The sequence below is a fragment of the Drosophila biarmipes genome, chromosome 3L (assembly GCF_025231255.1).
Source record: "Drosophila biarmipes strain raj3 chromosome 3L, RU_DBia_V1.1, whole genome shotgun sequence".
Taxonomy (NCBI): Eukaryota; Metazoa; Arthropoda; class Insecta; order Diptera; family Drosophilidae; genus Drosophila; species Drosophila biarmipes.
The window spans coordinates 16,130,411-16,149,676 of NC_066613.1; the positions used below are offsets into that span (position 1 = coordinate 16,130,411).

General features: G+C 45.2%; 9 protein-coding genes across 10 annotated transcripts; 5 read left to right on the forward strand and 4 right to left on the reverse strand.

Moving 5' to 3' along the window:
• Positions 1-74: 74 nt before the first annotated feature.
• LOC108035206 (choline transporter-like 1) lies at positions 75-3,744 on the forward strand. The gene is made up of 9 exons (XM_017110717.3): positions 75-342; positions 849-1,225; positions 1,287-1,453; positions 1,510-1,739; positions 1,797-2,097; positions 2,381-2,660; positions 2,725-2,887; positions 2,953-3,174; positions 3,232-3,744. The coding sequence occupies exons 1-9, from the start codon at positions 226-228 to the stop codon at positions 3,460-3,462; spliced, it is 2,088 nt and encodes a 695-aa protein (XP_016966206.1). The 5' UTR covers positions 75-225; the 3' UTR covers positions 3,463-3,744.
• On the reverse strand, positions 3,620-4,945 carry LOC108035208 (ribosome biogenesis protein BRX1 homolog). Its single transcript, XM_017110718.3, has 2 exons — positions 4,736-4,945; positions 3,620-4,672 (listed from the first exon to the last, which is right to left on the reverse strand). The coding sequence occupies exons 1-2, from the start codon at positions 4,853-4,855 to the stop codon at positions 3,722-3,724; spliced, it is 1,071 nt and encodes a 356-aa protein (XP_016966207.1). The 5' UTR covers positions 4,856-4,945; the 3' UTR covers positions 3,620-3,721.
• A 681-nt stretch (positions 4,946-5,626) lies between these two features.
• On the reverse strand, positions 5,627-6,225 carry LOC108034737 (protein twisted gastrulation). The gene has a single exon (XM_017109677.3). It carries the CDS (start codon positions 6,223-6,225, stop codon positions 5,815-5,817), a length of 411 nt encoding a protein of 136 aa, XP_016965166.1. The 3' UTR covers positions 5,627-5,814.
• A 465-nt stretch (positions 6,226-6,690) lies between these two features.
• Positions 6,691-8,178, reverse strand: LOC122818988 (probable G-protein coupled receptor Mth-like 7). Its single transcript, XM_044094771.1, has 7 exons — positions 8,053-8,178; positions 7,817-7,955; positions 7,576-7,752; positions 7,269-7,514; positions 7,025-7,196; positions 6,766-6,966; positions 6,691-6,709 (listed from the first exon to the last, which is right to left on the reverse strand). Exons 1-7 carry the CDS (start codon positions 8,176-8,178, stop codon positions 6,691-6,693), a joined length of 1,080 nt encoding a protein of 359 aa, XP_043950706.1.
• A 767-nt stretch (positions 8,179-8,945) lies between these two features.
• On the forward strand, positions 8,946-12,062 carry LOC108035611 (RNA-binding protein 45). The gene is made up of 9 exons (XM_017111296.3): positions 8,946-9,356; positions 9,418-9,612; positions 9,676-10,058; positions 10,122-10,185; positions 10,243-10,340; positions 10,502-10,608; positions 10,672-10,842; positions 11,000-11,073; positions 11,365-12,062. The coding sequence occupies exons 1-8, from the start codon at positions 9,034-9,036 to the stop codon at positions 11,069-11,071; spliced, it is 1,413 nt and encodes a 470-aa protein (XP_016966785.1). The 5' UTR covers positions 8,946-9,033; the 3' UTR covers positions 11,072-11,073; positions 11,365-12,062.
• Positions 12,063-12,353: 291 nt separating this feature from the next.
• On the forward strand, positions 12,354-13,761 carry LOC108035358 (general transcription factor IIE subunit 2). The gene is made up of 5 exons (XM_017110954.3): positions 12,354-12,530; positions 12,603-12,707; positions 12,777-12,939; positions 12,998-13,288; positions 13,464-13,761. The coding sequence occupies exons 1-5, from the start codon at positions 12,469-12,471 to the stop codon at positions 13,719-13,721; spliced, it is 879 nt and encodes a 292-aa protein (XP_016966443.1). The 5' UTR covers positions 12,354-12,468; the 3' UTR covers positions 13,722-13,761.
• Positions 13,762-14,066: 305 nt separating this feature from the next.
• On the forward strand, positions 14,067-16,753 carry LOC108035357 (chitooligosaccharidolytic beta-N-acetylglucosaminidase). 2 transcript variants are annotated; one of them, XM_050885947.1, is made up of 4 exons: positions 14,067-14,123; positions 14,585-14,697; positions 14,784-15,418; positions 15,497-16,753. In XM_050885947.1, the coding sequence occupies exons 2-4, from the start codon at positions 14,630-14,632 to the stop codon at positions 16,603-16,605; spliced, it is 1,812 nt and encodes a 603-aa protein (XP_050741904.1). In that variant the 5' UTR covers positions 14,067-14,123; positions 14,585-14,629; the 3' UTR covers positions 16,606-16,753. The 2 variants fall into 2 exon arrangements, with proteins under 2 accessions (XP_050741904.1, XP_016966441.1); XM_017110952.3 differs by having other exon boundaries at positions 14,078-14,133.
• Positions 16,737-17,795, reverse strand: LOC108035359 (transmembrane protein 50A). Its single transcript, XM_017110957.3, has 4 exons — positions 17,625-17,795; positions 17,424-17,558; positions 17,232-17,361; positions 16,737-17,166 (listed from the first exon to the last, which is right to left on the reverse strand). Exons 1-4 carry the CDS (start codon positions 17,706-17,708, stop codon positions 17,057-17,059), a joined length of 459 nt encoding a protein of 152 aa, XP_016966446.1. The 5' UTR covers positions 17,709-17,795; the 3' UTR covers positions 16,737-17,056.
• Positions 17,796-17,869: 74 nt separating this feature from the next.
• Positions 17,870-18,818, forward strand: LOC108034582 (adrenodoxin-like protein 2, mitochondrial). The gene is made up of 2 exons (XM_017109514.3): positions 17,870-18,137; positions 18,212-18,818. Exons 1-2 carry the CDS (start codon positions 18,019-18,021, stop codon positions 18,549-18,551), a joined length of 459 nt encoding a protein of 152 aa, XP_016965003.1. The 5' UTR covers positions 17,870-18,018; the 3' UTR covers positions 18,552-18,818.
• Positions 18,819-19,266: the final 448 nt, after the last annotated feature.

Here is a 19,266-nt window from a genome sequence, read left to right on the forward strand (position 1 = left end):
AGTCCAACACTCCAGTATTTTTTGCTAGGCCGAAGATAGTTGGCATTGTCTGTCCGCGCATCCTCTGGTCACACCTGCAGTCTTAACTTTTTGTGTTGTTGCCTCGTCGGTTGTGAATCAAAATATAGAAAACTAGTGGCTCAACCAACCCGAAACTTGACATAAGACCATAGTGATAAGACCACCTAAGCCCGCTAATTACCGGCCGAGTGAACGCAGTGCAAAATGGGCTGTGCGGAGAGCAAGGACGGCGAGGGGGAGGCTCAGGACAATAGGCCCAAATACCGGTCCTGCACGGACACCTGCTGGCTGGCGATTTACATTATATTCTGGCTGTTTCTGGTGAGTGATCCGTAGTCGCATAGATTTCCCCATTTAGAAATGTGCATCGGGAAAGTGAAAGTTAGCAGATTAATCTGCGCAACGCATCTCGCGTCTCTTCGCTGTGTGTGTGAGCGGTTTTTGCGGGAGGAAAGCGGGCTACTGGCTACTTGGAAATGTCTCATTCGTGTCGTCATCGCTTTGTGGCTCATGAGCGGAATTGTTAATTCCGCTAATGAAAGCGATGATTTAACATTCAGGGCAGGCCTGGGGTTAAGCTCTAGATCCAAGTCCCACATGTGGCGAATCAATAGGCGCTGTTTGGCTGTCCTGCAGGACACGCCACTCCTCGAAAGCATTTCCATGTCAAGTTATTCGCAGGGGTAGCCACACACCCCACAGCGATTATAATAATAATGCCCCTTGGCATGACACGATGCCCTGACTCGTCGTGGGCGTTGGCACGGGCTTTACTCGGATCTATCTGATTATTTACCCCCACGAGACCCCTCCGTTTTCCATTACAGATCGTGATAGCCATCTTTTCGTTTGTGTACGGCAATCCCTTGCGCATCATCAATGGCTACGATTCCTTCGGCAACACCTGTGGCGTCAAGTGGAATGAGAAGTTCCAGGGATTCCCCTTGTCCGGCATGAACACCCTCGACAAGCCGGAGCTCTTCTACTTCGACGTCAAGGAGCTCAAGAAGTCCCTGAAAATATGCGTTAAATCCTGTCCCGCCAAAACCATGACCAAGAGCACCGAGCTGCTGGAATACTACAGCCAATCGGGCACCCAGCTCTGCAAATACGACTACAACATGCAGCAGTTGAGCACGGTGGGAGAGGATGCCAAGACCTTTAATTTCCTGGGTCCCTGCCCCACCCTACCCGTTTACGAGAGGTAAGTTGATAACATCACCCAAATCAAATGCTTATTTTAGACACTGATCATTGTTCCGCAGTGCTCCTGTCCTGCATCGCTGTGTGCCCAAGGGCACGGGACAGAACGTTAAGAAATACATTGAGAACTACTACGAAATGCTCAATAACTGGGATGTGGCCCAGCAGTTTGTTGGCGACATCTACTCCACCTGGCACATCATAGCCATGGTCTGCGGACTGGCCTTGCGTAAGGGAACTCCTAATCTTTATTGAAAATGTAATCTAAACAGCTTAATTTCCTAGTCATTTCCATTGCCCTGGTGACCATGATGCACTGGCTCTCCCGCATCGTCTCCTGGATCATCTGTGTTCTGGTTATAGTGGCCAGTGTGGCACTAAGTGTGGCCCTCTGGTATGCCTACTATAACATTCGCTATAAGACTGGTGTGAATACGCAATATAGCATGCTGCAGGAGTTTGTGCGCAATGAGCAGGCGGTCCTAACACTGGCTGTCTTGGCCACCATAACTATGGTTAGTTAACTTATAAACTGTGTTATTATTTCTTACTTATATATTATTTTATTGCAGATAATCCTTATTGTAGTTATTTACTTTTTGAAAAACAAACTATCTGGTTTGTCTGCCCTCTTTGAAGAAGCTGGCCAGTGCATGATGAATCTACCAGGACTTTTGATTGCCCCGCTGCTGGCCTTCCTTGTGCTCATAGCCTTCTTGAGCTTCTGGGTGGGAGTTGTCATCTGTCTGGCCACCGCCAGCTCTCCTGACCAGAGTCCCATTGCTCCGTTTGACAACTCAAAGGCTCATATGCAGCCCTTGCCAGCCAATGCGTTGTTTGTTTCCAATAACACCAATGCCAATGACTTGAGAAGTAAGTAGTCGCACATATCTATGATGTTTTTCCGTTTTTCGCAGGGTTTTTTGAACAGCTAAATAATCTGCATCTTTGCATTTTTGTGGTTAATTTAAAATGTGATTTGGTGAATAAGTAAGTGGTCTATGATAAGGGCTCAGAACTTTACTCTTCCTGTACATATTCCTCTGTTTCTTTCCTCACCACTCTTGGTTCCAAATTGTATATACAACGACAAACCATTCCACAGATAATTTCCATTTTATTTCCGTAAAAGTAATGTAACCTTTTCTTTAAACAGACAATTTGCGCGTAGAATATGCCGATGCTGGTGCCCTTCGCAGTATGTTCTGGATCTATGTGGTGGGTCTAATATGGACGGTGGAGTTTATTTTTGCCTGCCAGCAGTTTGCATTGGCCGCAGCTGTGGCCTTTTGGTACTTCCAAAAGCCCACGACAACACCCACGATCTACGCCATTGGCAAACTGGTCAAGTATCATTTGGGCACGGTGGCTAAGGGATCCTTTGTCATCACTATTTTCAAGATTCCTCGCTTGATACTCACATATTTATATGCCAAGTGAGTTAATTATATTTTCTTGAAAGTGTTTCCCATTCTTAACTAATTATGTATTGTATTTAAGGTTGAAAAAAGGCGAGGACAAGGGATCGGAGTGTGCGGCCTGCTGCTTGAAGTGCTGTATCTGTGGCTTTTGGCTGCTGGAGAAGTTCATTCGCTTCTTAAATCACAATGCCTACACTGTGGTAGCCATTGAGTCCATTAACTTTTGCCCTGCCGCTGGGATTGTAAGTTTAGTATTGGAAAACCCTTGTGTCTTGTTCTATGATTTTAACTAAATTTTTATCTGAAGGCCTGGAATGCAATGGCCACGAATGTCTTGCAAGTGGCCACCATCAACAGCGTGGGCGACTTCATCCTCTTCCTGGGAAAGGTTGTGGTGGCTGCTCTATCCGGCCTTATCGGAATCGTTTTGCTCAAGGACAAGCCCGGTCTAAACTTTTACATGGCCCCCGTCATAATCATAATAATATTCTCATTCTTCATTGCTCACATCATTCTATCGCTGTTCGAGGTGGGTAATCCTATATGGAATATAACTAAGTCATTCTGACTAATGACTCTCCGACAGATGGTCGTGGATACCCTGTTCCTGTGCGTCTGCGAGGACAAGACCCTGAATGGACGGTCTGGTCGATGGGCGCAGAGCAACCTGGCCAAGCTAGTGGGGGAGGAACCGCTACAGCCTGGAGAGGAGCCGCCCATCGAGGTGGTCCAAATGATGCCCATCAACAAGCAGCCATTCAGTATTACACGACTCCCCCAGTCCGATCCCGAGGTGGCTCCCATGTCGCCCGAGTAGCTCTTAGAGGCGAAAGCATAATTTTCGCTTATACTTTTTTCCAGTCCCAGAAAACCCTTGAAACTCAACGCACATCTCATTAGGATGTTAATATTTATATATATATACATACCCTAACTCCGTCGCGACGTACAAAGTAGAAAAGTGGGACTAACAATAACGTGTAATCTTGTCTATTGATATATTCAAACTTAGGACAGTTTGTAAACATATTTATAAAGTTTAATTGTTTTTGTATCTAAATGTAAAAGTGAGGCGTTTAGACCTTTTTCACGCGTTTAATAGTTCTTGCCTTCTTCTTTTCGATTACTTCCTTGATGGCCTTCAATTGTTTGTCCTTTATCTTCTTGCTCAGCGCCGTTTTTGGTGTTTTCTTGGCATCTTCCTCCTTCTTCTTCTTGGCTATCGCGGCCAGAATCTTGGCCGTCTCCACAGGATCATCGTCCTCGAAGAGCTCGTCATTATCAACGCCATCGTAGGCCCTGACAGGGCGTGTGGCCTCGTGCTTGACCTTCTGCTCCACTCGGTTCACGTACCTGTCCTTGGCGGCCTTCTTGAGCATCTGTCGCTGTTTAGCCGGACTCACGTAGTCGGGATTCTCCCAAATGGCCTGTCCGGTAAAGGAGCCATCGAATATTTTCACAGGGTTCATCACAAACCGCGGTCCCACCTCGGACAGGCCGCCATCTTCGGAGAGAATCTGGAAATTCCTGAACCAGATGCGATTGTCCAGGTAGGTGAAGGTGAACACATGGTCCACGAAGGGCTGGCTCTTGGGATGATGATTGGGCACCGAAAAGGTCTGTACGAACAGCTCCTTCAGCAGCTTAAGGTGTGGCAGCTCGTCGAACTTGGAGTCGAAGGAGAGCAGTGGACGTGATCCTCGCAAGCAATTACCCGTCATCTTCAGTTCGGCCATTGTGTGAATGTTCTCGATGAGGAACTTGGCCGATGGGCCAGTTGAGCCCGCGGTATTGGCCACCCACATGTACAGATCCCTTTTGCGGCGACCCTCGAAGAGCATGGCCTTATTGCAGTGCTTCATCTCGCACATTTCGTTGACCACCGACAAGGTTTTGGAGCGCTCCATTTTGGATTCCGCACGGTGGTGTGGCATCAGAGTCTTGATGTCCTTCATTAGGTGCCGGTCCCGGTGGCTGATGCCGCGGGCGGAGAAGACCAGCACTCGCTGTTTGTTCACCCACTTTTCCTGTATTGACAAAATTGGTTTTTAGTTAATAAAGTGTCGGTTTTAAGAAGCCTCAGTACATGCCTTCTTGGGCACCACTTCATCAGAGGATCTTTGTGGCGGCAGTGGTGGGTTTTCATCCAGTGGCACTATCTCCAGCTGTGGAGCCGCCTTCTTTTTCTTATTCTGGAACTTGCGACCCATTTAGATTGCTTTTAATAATTTAAGAAGGAATTCAAATAAATGAAAATGCAAAGCAACGTGGAGTTCGAATGACAACAACCAGGGATGGCGAGCTGTGCAAAACCAGGGCGTTAGTAACACGTGCCCCTGGGGATATTTGAATTGTTGAATTTTACAACACTGGAAAATATTTAAAAACTTTACGTTATTTTATTTCCACAGACCAATCTATATAATTTTAAGAATTTAATAATTATCCCATTTTCATGTAATCGTTTGAAGAAAACTCATCCCCTTCTAACACGTTTTTATTTTAAATTGTTTTGCAATAGGAAAATCTAAAATATTGGTAATAGGTGTTTTTTCACTTCCTATACACCTACAAATGATCTTTGGAGTTTACACAAATTCCTTTTGTGTAATTTGGACAAACAATTTTAATCGAAATGGAACTAGTTAAAAATGTAATATTGATTGTTATTTTTAAGTTGCAATATATAGTGATAATTCACCCAGGGCATTTTCTTTCAGAGCCGGGCACACCAGCCTCTACCAGCCTGTTCCGGCACCATCCGTGGGTCGCCGGAGTCGCCATGACGCGACTCTCTCTGCATCTAAAACCAGGTGCTAAACCGCTGAAAAAAAAATTTTTAGGAAAACTTTTTCCAAGTGGCAAAGGGGGTCCTATAATAGGGTTAGAAGTAACCCTCAATAGGGTCACATCGACACTTAAATGGGGTCTATTGATTATGATTTTTTTGGGTGCAGAAAAGAATATGAACGCATTTAAAATATTGTATAGTATATATGAATTTATTCTTAGTTAAAACCGCCCTATTAAAAAAAAACTAAATTATAAATTCCTGTATAACATGTATTAAGTACTAGCAAAGTCATTACCAATTTTAATAAATAACATAAAAATAAATCTGTATTATACAAATTTTGAGCGGATTTTGGAAAATGTTTTCTATAAAATTTCAATCTTCCTCATCCTCGAATCCTGGTTCAGGACACAGTCGACATCTGCTCTCGTTGATGCCATAGTTCATGCAGTGCTCGCCCACGCATTCGCAGCAGCCATCATGGAACCACCTGTAGCTGGTGGCTCCGGTCTTCAGGCAGGTCTGACGACATCTGTTCCAGGACGTGCACTGATCCAGATACAAAACAGTGCAGTTTAGTGCGGAATCTGGTTGGCCATCGGTTGAAAACGAAACCACGCTCCAGTTGTAGGTGTAGCCATCGTTTGGCGAAGAGGACATGGCTCTGAACAAGGCTGACATGCCCTCGAATTCTTCGGTGTGGGATTTCCTTCTCATCTCTGCCATGCCAGCAAAAACCGATTGCCAAAGTGATACGAAAATTACGATTTTCACAAGTAATTTCATATTGAGAGGTCAATTCTTACTGAAGAGTTGAGGGCGGAGACGGTTGATTTTAAATAAAATTGTGGGGCAGGTAGGTCCTCGAAACAATTCAGGTAGAAAGACACTTACCAGCTGCCCTTAAAGGGCATTATCTGTTGGTAAATATTACCTAACTTGGGTTGGTCCTTTTGGGAGGTTGATTTACTGACGTAAAAGTTTGTACAACCACCAGATGGATGCATTATATATTTTTATTTTTCACGTGATGAAACACTTTCTCAAAATACAAAATAAATCTTTAACATATACAAATTTGTTTGATTTATACTATCCCTTCTGAAGTAATAAAAGAAGAAATGCAATACAAGGATTCTACTAAGAGTTCACTATTTTCTATTAGTAGTTCCGGTCACTATACCTATGTAAAGTATAAACCGAGTTAGGCCTAAAACTCCAAACCTCGACCAAGTAAAAAAGGAATTGATCCTATCGTCCTTTACGAAATCTGTAAAAACAGGCAATTGTTTACTCCAAACGCCATAGCAATTACAAGACACCCACTCATCCATTAGCAGCTTTAAGGTGCTGCTCTTGAAAACAAGCAGCAGAAAAAAGAAAACTCCTGAACTGGTTTTGAAATAAAGTACAACAACAGCAAGCGCCTTCAAAATACTGCTTATAAAAATGGCATTCAAAATATAAATAGTATCCAGAATCCAAAACAAGCCCATGATGAAACAGATCCGAAAAAACATAAGGTTTCTAGAATGGGATATGGAATGTAAAGGTATGTTAAAAAATTCAATCTGTTAGTTATTACTTTTGAATGGCGAAGTTGCAGCAGATTGTGTTCTCCGCATTGCGGTCAAACTTTTTCAGTTCGCTCTTCACTTTTCGCATGCTAACGACCGTCCGGATTGTCTGAACCACGTTAAAGGCACCCAAAACCATCAGAGGTCCGTTGTGATAAAGATAAAAGGATTGTCCGAAATCTGCGTTGGAAAATAATGTTCAGTTAGATACAATGATAGTTTAGCTATCAGCAGCTTGTTTAAACTTCCCATTTACAAAGCAGTTACTAAAACCGACAACGGGCATCCAGTTGAGATGGTTATGCTCCTCAAAAACCTGATTAATCACATAAATTACTCCTGGGGGGATAGCAGCTATGCCCCATGCAATGGCGCTGTAACGAAGAAACTGATTACGAGGTTCGACCCGTCTCATAGATGTTAATGTATTCCATAAATGATAGCTAATGACAGAAAACCAAATATAGGATGCCATTAAGCTGAAATATTTAATATAACCTGGAAAAGCAAAGGTTGTCGTAAGTTTATCACTCAGTCCCAACTAAGTTTAGCAACAAACCTGCTAAAGCACAAATTCGGTCAACTAGACTCAATGAATCGAGTATGTCGATAAGAAACACTGCGATCTTGCAGAAAAAGCAGGATATAAGGGACTTGCCCAGGACATTCCTTAGTTTTTTAACGTAAAGATACGCCAACAGAGTAAGTACATAGCATAAAAGGGATATCACGCGGACTAAAATATAGTATTATTAATAAAATAAAAAACAGATGGGGGAAGAAAAAACAAAAAATCATACTCTTTGACGTCTCTGGAAACTCTTCTTTCACGCACCTTTGGTCTATAAGCCACATGGACGTGGATTCATGGGGATAGAAGCACACGCTTTTGATGGATATGAAATGGGGGTCTCCTTCAAAGAAGTATAACATTCCACCCTAAAGAAATGTATGTTGTAATTAATATATTGAAGTAAACAAAAAGTTGTTACATCTAAAGGCAAACCTTCATAATTCTGTATTCCTCTCTCCGTACTGCGACCATTCCCGTACAAGGCCTGAACTGATCCCTTATAACTAGTAATTCGATCGTATTAATTTCATCCTCCATTAGGTTCAAGATCGTTAGATTAATCTTCTCCTGCAGGTCATCCTCACACATTCCGTTAGCTAACATATTCTTGCGGGGACAGCAGAATCGGATACAGTAGTTATTATCACAGGTACACTGCATTAAAAAGTGTTTCTGGGACTCTGGTACATCTGTTAACAATCTATTATTGTATTCCCCTGTCATGTTAAACACAATTTTGAGGCCAACATCCCTATAGGTATCGTTGACACTTTTCCAATCCGGAGTATCCACAGTTTTAAAATAGTCACATCCATTAGCCAGCGAATAGTTCACATTTGTAAGAATCGTAAGTGCGACTGCCAATTGCTTAAAAAAATACATTTTCATATAGTAACGTTCTGCCCGAAATGCTAAACTTGTATGACTTGAAAGTGGCATTGCAAAAATATTATTAAGCCTCTAATAAGGCTTATTTATTCTGGACCTTTGGATAAGAAATACATTGTTGAGTGCATGTTGGTTTATAAATTACCCACTTGGGAATCAAATCCCGGTCTAAATAATGGTTATGGTGTTATCATACCTATATTTTTCCACAGAACAGGTTGACATTTTCGTTTTTCTTCCACGTATTTTAAATAGGAATACGATCTTTGATATCGAATTTTAGTTAAGGTATTAAAAAAGTTACCAAAATAGTAAAGTTTAACCGTAACTTTTTAAATTCTTTAATGTGACCGTTTAACATATGTTTGGTATATTTAAAATTAATAAAATGGTATATAAAGTATTTTTGAGCTGGTTATTAGGTCTCATCGATAACTTTGCGGTCACACAAACATCGGTTAATGTCCATCACTAGATTTTGTGTATGCCATCGAAGCGGCAAAGCGGAAAAAGTGAAGTGCAAAAAGTTTAGCAAGCATAAAGCAGAACAAAACCATGTCGGACTACAGATCTCAATCGCGCAGCGGCGGAGGACGTGGCGGCCGCGAGGAGTACTCCAACGACGACGATCCGCCGATGTCGCGGCTGTTTATCATTTGCAACAAGGCCCACACGGAGGAGGACTTCCGCGAGGCCTTCTCGCCGTACGGCGAAATCGAGGACATTTGGGTGGTGAAGGACAAGCACACGCAGGAGAACAAGGGAATCGCCTACGTCAAATTCTCCAAGACCTCTGATGCGGCCAAGGCGCAGGAGGAGATGAACGGCAAGACCATTGGCAACTTGGACCGAACCCTTAAAGTCCTGGTGGCGGCCAAGTAAGATTACCTATTGGTTATACCTGCAACCGGTACCTAATCACTGCCTCCAACTTTTCAGCCGCAATCAGGGCTCGAATAAGTCTGAAAACGAGCAGGAAAAGTACGTAAGACTGTTCATTGTGATCCCCAAAACGGCCACCGAGGAGGACATCCGCGAAGAGTTCTCGCAGTGGGGCGAAGTGGAGACCGTCACCATTGTCAAGGAGAAAAATAATGGCAATCCCAAGGGCTTCGGCTATGTCCGCTTCACCAAGTGCGTGGCAAATGCAGCGTTACTAAGACTTCGGGCCTGACTAATCTATAACTTATTTGGCAGGTTCTACTATGCAGCTGTGGCCTTTGAGAACTGCTCGGCCAAGTATAAGGCTGTGTTCGCCGAACCGAAGGGTTCTACTCGCACACAGAGGGACCAGTACGGTCGTCCCTCCGACGATAATCCCTTGTACAGCGGCTCGGGACGTGGCAATTCCAATTTCAATGGAGGTAGTGGACGGGATGGCGGGAACAACGGCAGCTACAACAACGACTGGAATGTGTCGCAGAACAACGACATGTCGGCCTTCCTGCGCATGCAGAATGTCCCTGTGGCCCAGCCCTCCTGCCTTGAGGTGAACGTCAGTAACTGCGTCAATCAGGATCAGCTGTGGCGACTCTTCGATATCATTCCCGGCTTAGATTACTGCCAAATCATGAGGGAGCGTGAGTTACCCATCTAATATTGGCCTTAAAAGCATATAGAATTCCTTGTACTATCCTTCACAGATGGACCGCGCACCAATGAAGCCTTAGTAGTGTACGACAACCCAGAAGCTGCTATTTATGCCAAGTAAATCTAGTTCTACAAACCTTTTGAAACCCACGATTTAATATCTCTTTCCTGCAGGGATAAACTTCATGGCCTGGAATATCCCATGGGAGAGCGCATCATCGTCAAAGTGAATGGAATGAGCTCGGCTCGAATGGACACATCCTTTATAGACAGTACGCGAGTTAAATCTTTTAAGGGTTTTAGGCCGCGCCATCACCTGTAGCCATTTATTAAACACTTCTATCTGGTTTACTACCTTAAATTTGCTGGGCTTGAAATGCATGCTAAACGTTGCCGTATAAGCTGACTATAATATTGTGGTTTTTCGTTTTAGAGCGCACCAAAAAGGATGCCATCTGCAATGTGCCCTTGCCCCCAACTCAGCCACTGGCCTCGCCCGACGCCCAGGTGGCCCAGCGCCTGTTTATTGTGCTTTCAGCGGTAGGTACCACTGTACCGTGGCCAATCGACATTAGTTATGAACGTTGTCTTTTATCAATTCAGAATTTACCGCATTCGATCTTGAAAAACATATTCTCTTGCTGGTCGGGACTGATCGACGTCTATCTGCTGCCGAACAAGAACTGCGGCTACGTCAAGTATGCGGAGGCTGAGAGTGCCCAGTTGGCCATTCACGCGCTGAATGGCGCCGAAATATGCGGCACTAAAATTAAGGTACGAACTTTGAACTCGCTTTTTACTCAAAATCCCCCAAACTTAATTTATTAACCACTTGTTTGAGTCTTTAGAAATGGAAAAGTTGCTACCTTCAGTAATAAGATTTTATTTGAGCATAAATGGAGTAAATGTATCACCTCGCCTACCGTTTCAGGTCATGGAGGCGGAGGAGCGCAGTGGATCCGATGGCGATGACGGTGGACGCAAACGCCTTAGGCGCAATTGAGTGTAAGTAGCTAGTCGAGAAAGCATAATTGCCGTATCTACTTGTGTAGCCATTGTGGGAATGAGTGTGTGCCGTGGTCCGAGGTAAGTAGTTGTGCAAATTCCAAACCGAAACCTATTAACGATCTCAGTCGCGCATTCGCTTAACGCTTGTGTACGGACAGTTCTGTTCGACCAACCGAATAGTACAGTGCTATACTTACCCCGTGCAACGGTTGGCCAACGACGATATCTATGCCGCCACTGAGCGCGAACATAATAAGCCAAACCATTTTTATCTTTCTATCTCCGCAGACCCACTGACAACCAAGAACTTACAGAGAACGCAATGTACGAGTACGTAACTAACTTGAGAATACAGTCCGATAAAAACAGTTGAACTGACCACCACCACCCACGCAACAACCAACCAAACAACCAATAACCAAACAACAACAACAACAACCACCACAACAACACTCTCTTAACGGAATGCCACAAGAACCACGAAGACTGGAGAACGCAGACCGGAAACGGAAAGGGAAACCGCGAACGGAGAACGCAGAACGGAGACGGGTGAACAAACAGCCAACGAATTCACCACACCCGTTGACTACCATTGACTAACTCAAGGGGCTCTCGTACAGAGCACTCGTAGAAAGACTCTCACGACCTTTAAAACGGATCCAACGAAACCGCAATGCTTGCTCTTAACATATATACCAAATGTCGTATATGTGTACAAACATAACGCTTGGGGGACTTTTGAATCTACCCGTAATACAGAAACGAACTCTGTATAACATGAACTATTACTAACGTATTCCGACGAGATCCAGCAAAGCAATGAATTCAAACATAATGAATTTCCCCAGAGTATTGACTCTATCTCGTAAGCTCACGATTTAGCCGTGCGTAACATATATTTCTTTTCATATATTAGATGTAACTGATATTCTACTGTATAAGCCACATAAATAAATAATAAATAATAGTGGAAAAAGTAAAGATAATGTGTGTTTCAGTTTTATTTGAGGGGAAAGAGAAATATATGGTTGTGTTTCCAATATGAATAAAAGGTTCGTTTTCATACATATTTAAGATTCGAAAGGGATATAAAACAAGGGATAACTATTTTACTGGACTCAATAAAAGCTGAATGAGGTATTCTAATTATCACTTTCGAATGCTCGATCTGCGAATATGTGTTAGTCTTGCTTCAAACCAAGCGACTTTATTTGTAGAGTATAAAGTGAACCAGTTCCAAGCTAGTTCCGCTCCGAAACGTCATCTACGCAGCCCTGGTAAACTGTGGTTCCACAGACAGCTGAGTTGGAATTTGATTAGATTTTGTAAATTGTTGATTTTAAGGTCAAATAGTTAGGTTTTTGATAAGGATAAAAGTAAAAAACAATCAAAATGGATCCAGCACTGCTTCGCGAACGCGAGGCCTTCAAAAAGCGGGCGATGGCCACGCCCACGTGAGTACCATCCATGGAGACCCCCTGAAAAGGATTGTGCATCGAAAATAATGAAATAAACTTTCCAAATAGCGTCGAAAAGAAGTCCAAGCCCGATAGACCAGCTCCACCACCTCCCAGCGATGATTCCAAGCGAAAAATGCGTCCTCCCACAGCGCCCAAGCTGGATGCCTCAACGTAAGTTCCTCGAGAGCATTTCCTGCTCTCCGGTTGTAACTATGTGGCCACTTCTTAACCCATTCCCAGGTATAAGACCATGTCCGGCAGTTCCCAGTATCGCTTCGGAGTGCTGGCTAAAATCGTGAAATTCATGCGCACGCGCCACCAGGACGGCGATGACCATCCACTGACCATTGATGAGATTCTCGACGAGACTAACCAACTAGACATTGGCCAATCAGTTAAGAATGTTAGTTGTAGTTCGTGTTTATCCATTCAGATGATATTATAGCTTACCCCTATTCTAGTGGCTTGCCAGCGAGGCTCTGCACAATAATCCCAAGGTGGAAACCAGTCCCTGTGGCACCAAGTTCAGTTTTAAGCCAGTCTACAAAATCAAGGACGGCAAAACCCTCATGCGGCTGTTGAAGCAACACGACTTGAAAGGGCTGGGTGGCATTTTACTAGACGACGTCCAGGAATCCCTGCCGCACTGCGAAAAGGTCCTGAAAAACAGAGCTGCCGAAATACTTTTCATCATCAGACCTATTGACAAAAAGAAGATATTATTTTACAACGATAGGACAGCTAATTTTTCGGTGAGTTTATTTTCAAATTAACAAAAAATATGTTATGAGAGTTGGATTCTTTACGAGTCTGAGAAAAAATGGACAACTTAAACGTACGAAGAGAAATAAACCACGAAATACTAAACTACATTTTTATAAAGAGATAAAGATAATTAAATGCGAAATAATTTTAACTGTCTTTCAGGTCGACGAAGAGTTCCAGAAACTATGGCGCTCAGCTACGGTTGATGCCATGGACGATGCCAAGATCGACGAGTACCTGGAAAAGCAGGGCATTCGCTCCATGCAGGACCATGGCCTCAAGAAACCCGTTCCCAAGCGCAAGAAGGCGGCCAACAAGAAGCGGCAGTTCAAGAAGCCCAGAGACAACGAGCATTTGGCCGACGTTCTGGAAGTCTACGAGGATAATACTCTAACGCTTAAGGGTGTGAATCCTACGTAACTTTAGATTAGGCAATAAAAATAACTCTCAATGGAATTAAGTACCCTCGAAGGAGGGCGTTATAAATTTGTTTACCCGCTCCGCAATCTCGTTGAGAGCCCGTTGTGGCCTAATACTCATTCCCCAAGATTTACAATACCAGATTGCCATTCTGCCAGTGGCTTTGAACTTAGAAATACGACGACCGGCCCAGGGAAAGATAATTAAAAAGCAAAACTATGTAATCTTGTCTTGACATTCCCTATTCTTTCCCCACCTCGGCGAGGGTGTGTGTGAGCTGGCCAGAATCGATGCTGGTGGGCAGATAAATTGGCAACAAGGGGAAGCCATAGCTCTAGTCTGCATTGAGCAGCCAGCAAGTTCGGCTGGAATCGATTTGGAATAATATTTATTTGTGCGGAGGTGAATCATAGTAAGCTATACTCTTTAACGGACTTTTTACTGTGCCTAGGAACCGGATAAGATCATCCTTTTCGGGTTTTTACTGAGACGTCTTGGTAAAGTCCGAGTTAAACATTCTTATTTATAAAGAAATCTAAGTTGGAAAAATTATATAACTAAAAAAGGTTTTCAGATTTTTCTTAAACATTTTTAAAATACTCATATTCTATTTTATGTTTATATGATGAACATAACAATTCAATTTTTTTAAGTGTATTAAAGCTAATTTTTCTCGAAGGGTTACCTTTACTGTTCTCAATAATATTCATTTGCTTATGGAAAAGGGTATTCAAAAGTGGGATTGCACAAAATCCGGTTCTTTGTTTACTTGACTTGACTCTTTGGCACGGACAATGAGCTCTCTACTCGGCGGCCAAAACTTGTTTAGAAAAACTCAATTTGTTTAATTATAATTCCCGAAGCATTCGCCAGTTGGCTTTGAGAGTTTCTGTGCTGAGGTTGACGAAATGCGGACTGCATTAGGAGTGACTCTGCTCCTGGCCCTGGTGGCACAACTGACGGCCCACAGCGCGGAGTAAGTGCTTGAATCCATATAGTATAGATGGAAAACACCACCGATCGGTGGCTGACTTTCTCCTCGACTTGTTTCCCCAAACCCAGCGACTTGGTCTATGGCTATGAGTGCCGGAAAGGTCTCTGCCAGAAGGTGGAGCTCAGCGAGGAGAACTTCGCCAAGGCCATCAGCATGCCCGTGTGCCGGCTCTTCTGCGGCAGCTCCATCGGCACCCTGTGGCCCAAGCCCACGGGCACAGTGCGTCTGGACACGCTAATGCGCCAGGTGGACATCTCCTTCATCGACTTCCATGTCAACGGCACTGGGCGCCAGCAGAAGCTGTGGCGAGCGGCGGAAGACCGCTTTATGGACATGCTCAACGTCCAGATCCCGGATCGCAAAGTCCTTGCCCGAGGTGGCTATCGTATGACTGTAAGCATTAACACCCCGGATGAGCCGGCTCCGGCCAGACTCACCCTGGAAACCGACGAGAGCTATACCCTAGACATTGACACGGATGCCTCGGGTCATGTGCTGGCCAACATCACGGCGGCTAACTTCTTCGGAGCCCGCCATGGTCTGGAGACACTAGCCCAGTTAATCGTCTACGATGACATACGCCGAGAGGTTCAGGTGACTGCCAATGCCACCATCACCGATGCTCCGGTGTACAAGTGGCGTGGTTTGCTCCTGGACACCTCCCGGAACTACTACTCCGTGAAGTCTATTAAGAGGACGCTGGGTAAGACATGGGTTAAGGAGAAAGGCAGGAGAGGGTCGCGTTCTGCAGGAACTTAATTTTCTTTCTTTCCTCCCTTAGAGGGCATGGCCCTGGTCAAGCTGAACACCTTCCACTGGCACATCACGGACTCGCATAGCTTCCCATTGGAGGTGGAAAAGCGACCGGAGCTGCACAAGCTGGGAGCCTATTCCCAGCGCCAGGTGTACACGCGTCGGGATGTGGCCGAGGTTGTGGAGTATGGTCGGGTGCGAGGAATCCGTGTTATGCCCGAGTTCGATGCCCCTGCCCATGTGGGTGAGGGCTGGCAGCACAAGAACATGACCGCCTGCTTCAATGCCCAGCCATGGAAGTCTTTCTGCGTGGAGCCACCGTGTGGCCAACTGGATCCCACTGTGAACGAGATGTACGATGTCCTGGAGGACATTTACGGCACCATGTACGAGCAGTTCAACCCAGATGTCTTTCACATGGGCGGCGATGAAGTGTCCACCAGCTGCTGGAACAGCAGCAGGACCATCCAGAGGTGGATGAAGAAGCAGGGCTGGGGTCTGGAGACCGCCGACTTTATGCGCTTGTGGGGTCACTTCCAGACGGAGGCACTCGGCCGAGTGGACAAGGTTGCCAATGGCACCCAAACGCCCATCATCCTGTGGACCAGCGGACTCACTGAAGAGCCCTTCATCGACCAGTATCTGAACCCGGAGCGGTACATCATTCAAATCTGGACCACTGGCGCCGATCCCAAGGTGAAGAAGATCCTAGAGCGGGGCTACAAGATCATAGTTTCCAACTATGACGCTCTGTACTTGGACTGCGGCGGAGCTGGCTGGGTGACCGATGGCAACAACTGGTGCTCCCCCTACATTGGCTGGCAGAAGGTGTACGACAACAGCTTGACATCCATTGCCGGTGACTATGAGCACCACGTTTTGGGCGCCGAGGCAGCCATTTGGTCGGAGCAGATCGACGAGCATACGCTAGACAACCGCTTCTGGCCGAGGGCCAGTGCCTTGGCGGAGCGTCTGTGGTCCGCACCTACTGGAGGTTGGCGCCAGGCCGAGTCGCGTCTGCTGCTCCACCGCCAGCGCCTGGTTGACAACGGTCTGGGTGCGGAGGCCATGCAGCCGCAGTGGTGCCTGCAGAACGAGCACGAGTGCCCCATTGACGCGTACGATGCACAAATTTGATTGGCTATTAGGTCTTTCCTCTTACCGGCCACTATTATTTTAGATGTAGTCGGGGCGGCGGGCGGCTTTGGGTGATTGTCCTGTTCCAACTCACTTCGCTCTCCGCCTGAAAATAAAGCACAGCTCAAGGGTGGCCTTACGCAAGTGACTTGTCGTTTATTATTGTTAGTATAAATGAGATTATTAGCCCTACTCCGCGTTCCATTCCGATTCAAAGCGGAAAAATCGAATGTAATAAGGTTTTACATTTGATCCCCCTACGACTTCATCGATCCCTTCGAATCTGTTTGGAAACGGAGATGTACAAGTTATGCTTTTATATGGGGTGAGGCCTTGCGAGCGATGGTGTCCTCATCCTGCGGCAATAACTCCTAGGACTCCTGAATATGTACGTATGAGTCTAGATACTAAAAGCAGCGTTCCAGTGTGCAACATTTTGGATGGAAGCCCTCTACTCGTTCCACTCCTCCTCGTTGCGCCCGAACTTGTAGATCAGACTGGCGAACAGGATGAAGACGTTCTGCGTCAGCAGGGCCACTCCAAACCAGCCATCCTTCTTATCTGCAGGGGTATTTAAAAATCCTTAATGTCGTTGTGATTCCATGAAAGTCGGGTTAAGATCTCACCATTGTTGATGAAGTCATCAATCATCACCCAGACGGCGGCAATGATGGAGGCGAAGCCCATTACGAAGCCCACGAGCAGCCAGATCTTGGCTATTCTGGCTCCCGATTCCGAGGAGTTCTCCTCCGAAATCTGCGCACAAAACAAAAGGAGTGAGTCACTTGGTCAACCCAATGAAAAGAGGGCTCCCTTACATGTTCCCCCTTCACAGCGTTCACCATGCAAAAGCTGATGGTGCCGAAGATGCCGATGAAGACGTGTCCTGTGGTAATCTGGTGCTTGCCGTCGATGGACATGGCATCGATTAGAACCCACCATCCTGCAAAAAACTACGGGGAAAAAGGTGCACAGTCAGGTGGGCGACGGGCGACTCATGTCTGCGGGCGAATCCCTACCAGCAGGCCGGCTATTAAGGAGGAGTTCCTGTTCCTGGATGCCTCCCCCGTGAAGTAGTTCTGAACATTGTCCAACACGCCCATTGTTTAGCTTTTATAACGTAATTTAATTTATTGCACTCTGCTATCTGTTTTTTTGTTGTGACGCACAGGGTTGCCAGGGCGCTGAATAATGGTATCTACTGTAGGTTGCCGCAACCCTATTTTAGTATATTTAGTATATATTCAGTATATACATCGATATTTCTTCGATATTTCTCCACCTCTATCACACCTGCGACTTCACGTTCGCCCAAATTTTAATTGGATTCTATTATTTAACAACCGATCGCAGCGACACGAGTGGGTGCGTGTGGTCAGTGCTAGATAGAGATTGAGAAGAGTCCTCGCCAGAATGCTAGTCATCAACACTTGCAGAGCCGCCTCAAGACTGGCGGTGCGTAGCCTCAACCTGCGAGCCCCGATCGCAACGCGCACTTTCTCGGCGGGATTGGCCCTGAAGACGAAAGATGTGTGAGTAGCCCCCACCGCACGAGCCATTCCACACCTAGAGACCAACATAAACATTGACCAATCTCTGTTCGCAGTGTTAACATAACCTTTGTTCGTGCCAACGGCGACAAGATCAAGACGTCGGGAAAAGTGGGCGACTCGCTGCTGGACGTGGTGGTCAACAACAGTGTGGATTTGGATGGCTTCGGCGCCTGCGAGGGCACTCTGACCTGCTCCACCTGCCACCTGATCTTCAAGACCAGTGATTTCGAGAAACTGCCCGACAAACCCGGTGACGAGGAGCTGGACATGCTGGATCTGGCCTACGAACTGACGGACACCTCGCGTTTGGGCTGCCAAATCATCCTGTCTAAGGACATGGAGGGCCTGGAGGTCCACGTGCCCTCCACCATCAATGACGCCCGTGCCGCGTAGACAGACGCCACCCACTGTTATCAATTGTTGCAATTTTGAGTGCTAATTCGCTTTAGTTCGACCTAGATGTAGTCAATCTTTTGAATGAAATCGTATGTACTGTCCCAGGGACACCAAGCTCAGGCGGCTATTATAGATGAGTGCTCAAGTCCGGATAAATTCCAGTTGCGGATTTGCGCCCGCTGTTGTTTTTAAAGTGTATAAGCTCAAAGGGACTAGATCGATATGTAAATATGTTCTCCCAATAAATTTACATGTACTTTCGTATCTCTCTTTTGGTTTTCTTTATTTCGTGGAGGTCCATTCTGACGTAGACATCAGGTTCTTATCAACAACGAAAGTATTTGAAAGTTGGTTATTTTATTGCCCTCTAACTTTTATTCATAAAACTTACCCGATGTAAACTTTTAGAATTGAAGGATACAATACCATATGTAAATTGATTAAGATGTTAATATGTTCATAAACATTTTGCACTTGTGCCTGGTCAAGTCAAGTTTACCTCGGTATCATAATGATAATGCAGTTTTAAAAAGCCAATCGCCAGAATGTAGTATACTTTTCATCGCAACTTTATAATACTTTCGGAGTGGTAATCAGTAGCCGCCAATTCGAGATCTTAGAAGTTGCGTTGGTTTGGATTTTTTGGTTTTGTCAGACCCATAAGGCATAAAGCCTTCTCATTTTTTGAACCAAACCAATGTTATTTTTAGCA